Source organism: Nycticebus coucang, chromosome 15 (genome assembly GCF_027406575.1).
Source record: "Nycticebus coucang isolate mNycCou1 chromosome 15, mNycCou1.pri, whole genome shotgun sequence".
Lineage (NCBI taxonomy): Eukaryota > Metazoa > Chordata > Mammalia > Primates > Lorisidae > Nycticebus > Nycticebus coucang.
Window position 1 is genome coordinate 69,928,762 of NC_069794.1, and position 7,548 is coordinate 69,936,309.

The 7,548-nt window shown below is 44.4% G+C and overlaps 1 protein-coding gene across 1 annotated transcript in view; it reads right to left on the reverse strand.

The window, feature by feature from the left end:
• XPO4 (exportin 4) overlaps positions 1 to 7,102 on the reverse strand; it is a 163,709-nt gene extending 156,607 nt beyond the window's left edge. The window contains exon 1 of the mRNA XM_053563297.1: positions 6,965 to 7,102. Within this exon, the coding sequence (XP_053419272.1) occupies positions 6,965 to 7,033 (69 nt within the window). The 5' untranslated portion in view covers positions 7,034 to 7,102. The remainder of the gene's footprint in view (positions 1 to 6,964) is intronic.
• Positions 7,103 to 7,548: the final 446 nt, after the last annotated feature.

The following is a 7,548-nucleotide window of genomic DNA, read 5'->3' on the forward strand; positions in this document are numbered from 1 at the left end:
CAAGCTGTTGCCCTGGGTAGAGTGCTATGGCATCACAGCTCATAGTAACCTCCAACTTCTGGGCTCTAGTGATTCTCCTGCCTCTGCCTCTCAAGTAGCTGGGACTACAGGAACCCACTATAATGCCCAGCTACTTTTTGGTTGCAGCTGTCAGTGCTGTTTGGTGGGTCTGGGCTGGATTCGAACCCGCCAGCTCAGGGGTATTGTGGGTGGCACCTTAGCCACTTAAGCCACAGGCGCCAAGCCTTTTTTATTGTTTTTTTTATTTTTTATTTTTTTGAGACAGTCTTACTCTGTTGAGGCCTTGGTAGAGTTCCCTGGCCTCATCACAGCTCACAGCAACCTCAAACTCTTGGCCTCAAGTGATCCTCCTGCCTCAGCCTCCCCAGTAGCTGGGAGTACAGGTAGCCACCAAAATTCCTATTTTTTAGAGACAACATCCCACTCTTGCTCAGGCCAGTCTCAAACTCCTAAACTCAAGCAATCCACCAGCCTCAGCCTCCCAGAGTGCTAGGTTTATAGGCATGAGCCACCACACCTGGCCCACGTAATATATCTTCTAATTAATTAATCTCCCTTATCAAAAAAGGGTGAGGAGGAAAGAGGAATTTAAATTGACATTACGGAGCGGCACCTGTGGCTCAGTGAGTAGAGCACTGGCCCCATATACCAAGGGTGCGGTTTTGAACCTAGACCCAGCCAAACTGCAACAAAAAATAGCCGGGAATTGTAGCGGGAGCCTGTAGTCCCAGCTACTCGGAAGGCTGAAGCAAGAGAATCGCCTAAGCCAAAGAGGTGGAGGTTGCTGTGAGCTGTGACACCTCTGCACTCTACTGAGGGTGACAAAATGAGATTCTGTCTCTAAAAAAAAAAAAAAATTAAAAAAAATACGGGCGGCGCCTGTGGCTCAGTGAGTAGGGCACCGGCCCCATATGCCGAGGGTGGCGGGTTCAAACCCGTCCCCGGCCAAAACTGCAACAACAAAAAAATAGCCAGGCGTTGTGGCGGGCGCCTGTAGTCCCAGCTACTCGGGAGGCTGAGGCAAGAGAATCGCGTAAGCCCAGGAGTTGGAGGTTGCTGTGAGCTGTGTGAGGCCACGGCACTCTACCGAGGGCCATAAAGTGAGACTCTGTCTCTACAAAAAAAAAAAAAAAAAATTAAAAAAAATAGATTGACATTACATTAGATTTACAGATTGGAATGGAAGAATTGCCACCTTAACCAAATTGACCCTTTGGACCAAAGAATAGAACCTTCATTTAACTCAGGTCTTTTATATTCTCCAAATAAGCTGTAGAGTTTTCTTTACAAAATGGTGCATATTTCTTATTAGTGGCCTACAATTTTTATTTCTAAAAGAATGAGAAATAAGCTGATCACTGTTAGTATCAGCTAAATCCAGTTTTGTTTGTTTGTTTGTTCGTTTGTTTTTGGTACAGAGTCTCACTCTATCGCCCTTATTAGAGTGCCATAGCAAACTCAAACTCCTGGGCACAAGAGATTCTCTTGCCTCAACCTCCCAAGTAGCTGGGACTACAGGCATGCACCACCATACCCAGCTGGTTTTCCATTCTTAGTAGAGATGGGGTCTGGCTCTTGCTCAGGCTGATCTCGAATTCCTGAGCTCAGGCGATCCACCCACCTTAAGTCTCCCAGAGTACTAGGATTACAGGCATGAACCACTGCACTCAGCCTAAAAAAAAAAATTTTTGTTAAAAATCATTCAGTTCCTAGTTTTCCAGATATCTTTTATTATAATATACTGCTAATTTTTTTTTTTTTTTTGGAGACAGAGTCTCACTATGTCGCCCTCAATAGAGTGCTGTGACGTCTCAGCTCATAGCAACCTCCAACTCTTGGGCTTAAGTGAATTCTCTTGCTTCAGTCTCCCAACTAGCTGGGACTACAGGTGCCTGCCACAACGCCCGGCTATTTTTCTGTTGCAGCTGTTATTGTTGTTTAGCTGGTCTGGGCCACCCTCGGTGCATGTGGCTGGCATTGTGCTACGGGCGCCGAGCCCATGCTGTTAAATTTTATCAACTGCCTTTTGGACCTCTATAGATTGTTTCAAAGGTCTTCTCACGTTCCTTCTCTGGATCACTGGCTACATTCAAATTACTTGAATTTGACACAAATCCAAAAACAAAATACACACGTAATTGAACTGAATTTGAAATAAAAATTTCCCATTAATTGGTTTTTTGAGAAAAATCATTGTTAGTGTCAGTTTTCTAATATCAATTGGTACAGTAAGGATCAAAAGACAGAGTTGAAATAAAGATGCTTACTCAACATAATGGATCATTCCAATAAGAAAGTAAATTTCTTTAATTAAAAATTTGAATTTTATGGGCTTAGCACCTGTAGCTTAGCAGCTAGGGCGCCAGCCACACACACCAGAGCTGGCGGGTTCAAATCCAGCCCAGACCTGCCAAACAACGACAACTATAACCAAAAACTAGCCGGGCATTGTGATGGGCGCCTGTAGTCCCAGCTACTTGGGAGGTGGAGGCACGAAAATCGCTTGAGCCCAGGAGTTGGAGGTTGCTGTGAGCTGTGATGCCACGGCGCTCTACCAGGGTGACAGCTTGAGGCTCTACCTAAAAAAAAAAAAAATATATATATATATATATACATACACATATGAAATAAATATATATGTATATACATATACATATGAAATAAATATATATATGTATATATATACATATACATATGAAATAAAAAAATACCCAGGCGTTGTGGCAGGTGCCTGTAGTCCCAGCTACTTGGGAGGCTAAGGGAAGAGAATCACTTAAGCCCAAGAGTTGGAGGTTGCTGTGAGCTGTGACGCACAGTACTCTACCCAGGGCAACAGCTTGAGACTCTGTCTCAAAAAAAAACAAACCAGTGAACTTTTCAATAATAGTGTCTCCAAAACCAAAATACCTCCTACGTTTTAGTATATGAGGATGCACAGGTTATATGTAAATACCAGGCCATTTTATGTATGGTACTTAAGCATCTGTACATATTAACATCTGCAGGTGGAGGGGAGGGTCTGGAAACTGATCCCTCACAGATGCTAAGGGATGACTGTACTACTTTATTTGGCAGCTTGGGAATAAGACTGAACATAGATGAACTGCATTTATAAATTTTCCATTAAGTAGTAAAATGTAACATTTATTTCATTAAGTAATAAAATATAACATTTATGGTACACATTAACTTTAATAAGTAAATGGTCAAGTAAAAACATTATAAAATAAAAAACAAAAAGTTCTAAAATGAGTCTGGTAATTTAAGTTCTGGATCAGTTATACCATTAATTTGCTCTGTGATTTACCTTGGAACCTCAGTTTCCCCATCTGCAGAGTAGAAGGGAGAATGAGGCTCTTACCTATCTACTCCCTGAGAGAAGATAGAAGCTATAGATCCTATTAGCAAAAATGTATGTTTACACAAAAAAAATTTGTTATAATTTCCTTCTGATATCCATCCTGGACTCTCTCAGTTAAGGCCTCTGTACTAAAAAATCTCTTAGGACCGGGCACAGTGGCTCATTGCCTATAATCCTAGCACTCTGGGAGGCCAAGGCAGGTGGACTGCTTGAGCTCAGGAGTTCAAGACCATCCTGAGCAAGAGCAAGACCCCATCTGTGAAAAATAGCCAGGCATTGTGGTGGGTACCTATAATCCCAGCTACCCGGAAGGCTGAGTCAAGAGGGTCACTTGAGCCTAAGCGTTTGAGGTTGCTGTGAGCTATGACACCAGGGCACTCTACTGAGGGCAACAAAGTGAAGCTCTGTCTCAAAAAAAAAAAAAAAAAGGATTTCTCAAGATTGTTCTATGTACTAAAATTCTATGCTGAGTTTCATTAAAAACCGATATGGATTAATTAAAAATTAAGCAAAAATAATTACTAATTATATTGAATCTGAAAACATATTAACATTTAAACATTGCCAAACATATTAACAACTGAAATATAGCAATTTTTTATAAATAAGATTTCCTCAGACTCAGAATTTATTTACCCATGCTGAAATCACTTTTTTAGGTATATATTAATGTTTAATAATTGAAGGAGTAGACTGGGTACAATGGTTTGTGCCTGTAATCCTAGCACTCTGGAAGGCCAAGGCAAGTGGATTGATTGAACTCAGGAGTTCAAGACCAGCCTGAGCAAGAGCAAGATCCCATCTCTACTAAAAATAGAAAACCTAGCCAGGCAAAGTGGTAGGGGCTTCCAGCTACAAGGGAGGCTGAGGCAGGAGGATAATTTCAGCCCATAAGTTTGAGGTTGCTATGAGCTATGATGATGCCACAGCACTCTAGCCAAGGACAACAGAGTAAGACTCTGTCTCAAAAAAATAAACAAATAAAATTTCAAAAAATTAAGAAGAAATAAACAATTTTAACTATCCCCAAAAGAACTGATCTACCTGCCAACTCGTCCTACTATCTATCCTGTGTGTTAAGAAATGTAGACTGGGAGCGGTGCCTGTGGCTCAAAGGGGTAGGGCGCTGGCCTGGTATGCTGGAGGTGATGGGTTCAAACCCAGCTCCAGCCAAAAACTGCAAAAAGAAAAAGAAACACAGACTGGTGACAGGCTCAGCACCTGCAGCTCAGCGGCTAGGACGCCAGCCACATACACTGGAGCTGACAGGTTCAAACCCAGCCCAGGCCTGCCAAACAACAATGACAACTACAACAACAAAAAAAGTCTGGCATTGTGGCAGGCGCCTATAGTAGACCCAGCTAATTGGGAGGCTGAGGCAAAAGAATCACTTAAGTTGAAGTTGGAGGTTGCTGTGAGCTGTGACGCCACAGCACCCTACTGAGGGCGACATAGTGAAATTGTCTCAAAAAAGAAAGGAAAGTAATAATCACCTCATAGAGTTTCTGAGGATTAAATATACTAATTACATATAATAATATGTAAAGTTCTTGGCACAGTTCCTTGAACATAGTATATACTCAATAAATACTAGCTGTTGGGCAGCGCCTATGGCTCAAAGAGTAGGGGGCCATATGCTGGAGGTGGGGGGTTCAAACCCAGCCCCGGCCAAAAACTGCAAAAAAAGAAAAAGAAAAAAATATATATATATATATACACACTATTATTTTTAATAATTTGGAATACAGCTTTCATACTGAGAAATAATGCCATAACTGCTACTCTTACATATCCTTTTGAATGCTAAGTGGAAATCTCCAAAAAGTAATTTCCTAATTTTAATATAACATATTTTTTAATACTCCTCCTCCTGTGTTAAGATAAAAAGCACATAAACAGATTCTCTGTACGATATATACGACAGATGGTGGGGTAGAATAGAAAAACATCCAGCTTTAAAGCCAAACAATTCAAAAACCTAATTCGGTCACTTAGTAATTACGAAACCCTGGCCACTTAAACTCTTTTTCGACCATGTAAAGCTGTTGGAAGGATTAATAAAATACTTAAGGTATATAAAGCATCAAGCCCAATATTTGGCACTCAATAAACAGTATTTACTATTATTATTCTCACCTACCCCTTAATGACAATAAAACTAGCTTTGCCAGGGAAGAGGGAAGGTACAGGCAAGCAGAAATACTTACCATCACTCCAATGAGGAAGGACACTAATTGTTATCTGATCAATGTAAGAACTAAAGCAGTGTTTTGGGGGGGTCAGAAACTCCTAGAATCTAACGAAAACGTGGTTCCTAGGTTCTAGGAAAATTTCAGAGATTTCCCGTATATCAGGGATTTTTAAGAACCTTGTATTAACAGGGATACTAGCAAGTTATTTCTAGACTTGCTTACCTTGAAAAATCAGAAAACGTTACTAGTCACTTTCGAGATAAAACGATACATTAACTTCACTCGTAAAGGAAACAAGAAAACACTTTTATTGGACTGCGATTTTTAAAGAAGTTAAAATATCTGGTGTTGTGTGTGAAAACAAAACCAGATAAACAGAACTAGAAATTATGCTAGAATTAATTCAAATATTATTAAACGTGATGTTCGAACACACGCTAAATCAAAAAGAAAATAAAGTTCAAAAACGCAACAAAGTTGGCTGCATCAAATTCTTAAGACAGTGTGAATCAAATCAATCTTGACTTTCCAAAAATATCTACAAACGCATAAGTCATAATTTACAAAAACAAAACTGAGCCTGCAAATACAAATACAGTTCACTGAGTAACTAAATGTAGTTCATCTTAGCTTCTACTCCCAGCACGTTATACTTTTATCCTTTGACTTGGCCTTCTCAAACTCTCTGAGTAAACAACCCTGTTAACCTCTTTACTGAAGCGTAAGAATGAAGCCAAAGAGCACCTTAGATAAAGTTCTCTAAAAACGCGCGACCTTTAAGGAGCTAGGTAGTGGACCAACTTTTGCCCCAATGACCTTGGTGTCAAAGATTCCCCTCCTGCCCCTCCCTACGGCTGGTCTATCCACGTGCTGCCGGCTGCGGTTACCCCAGAGGTGGCAGCACGTCTGGGAACCGCCAGGGTATCCGAATGCACGAAGGGAACAGGAGTTGCTAACAGCACCCGGGCCGTGCCATCCCTTCCCTCCCGACACCAACTCCCCAGGGACGCGCACACAGCCCTTTCCCTAACGAACCCAGCGGAAAAAACTCTGACCTCCTGCCCCGCGCCTAGATCTTCGACCTGGTCTACAAAGCAGGGTGTAGAGTGAAACCCGTGGCACAGAAAACCCTCTTTCCTACACCACTATATTCCGATACCCGGTAGGGTACTGGGCAGCCAGGAGAAGTGGGCAGCCCCAGGAAGGAGGGTAGGAAGGCAGAAGAAAAGTAGGATGGAAAATCCTGCGCCACGCCACCTCCATCTCCTCCTCCTCTAAGACTCCTTGGAGGCCCTTCCCGGTCGCCAGCCCAGCGGGCGAGAAGGCCTGGCGTGACAAGGCCAGCCAGCGGCCCGGGAATCCCGGGACCCCAGGGGCGCGGCGTCCTCACCATAAGAACTTTGGCCGCGTTCTCCAGCTGAGCGATCACTTCTGGGGGCCCCAGCGCCGCCGCCATCATGGTCTCTCTTCAATGACGCGCCATGCGCTGCATTCTGGGAGCGGGCGCCGCAGCCGGCCAATCGCCGCCGCGACCCCGGAGCCTCACGCGCTCTCGGGACCGTCACAGCCGTAGTCTACGCCGGCGTCGCGGCCTCGGCGGGCCTGCCCAGGCTGCCTGGTTCTGGGCGGCGAGGATGGGACCAGCGTGAGCCCGCCCACGGCGCTGGGGCCGGGCGGCCGCAGCCGCAGCCCGCGCCGGGCAAAGCCCTCGCTGTGGTCCCAGGCTCCGGCAGCCGCGCGCCCTGCTGGACTCCGGACCCCGCGCATGCGTACTGTCCGGCGTCGCTGCCTCGCGGTACTCCCCACCAGGCCCCTGGGCTACCGCCCAGCCACCAGCTCCGGCACGCCGCCGCGGCTCGAACACAACCCGGACACCACCCTCTCCTCAGTTCTCTGATCTTCACACCGCTTCCTCAGCTCCTCCTTGGCCTTTCACTCTCCAGCGACGTGCAGGATTTCTCAAACTCAGAACCA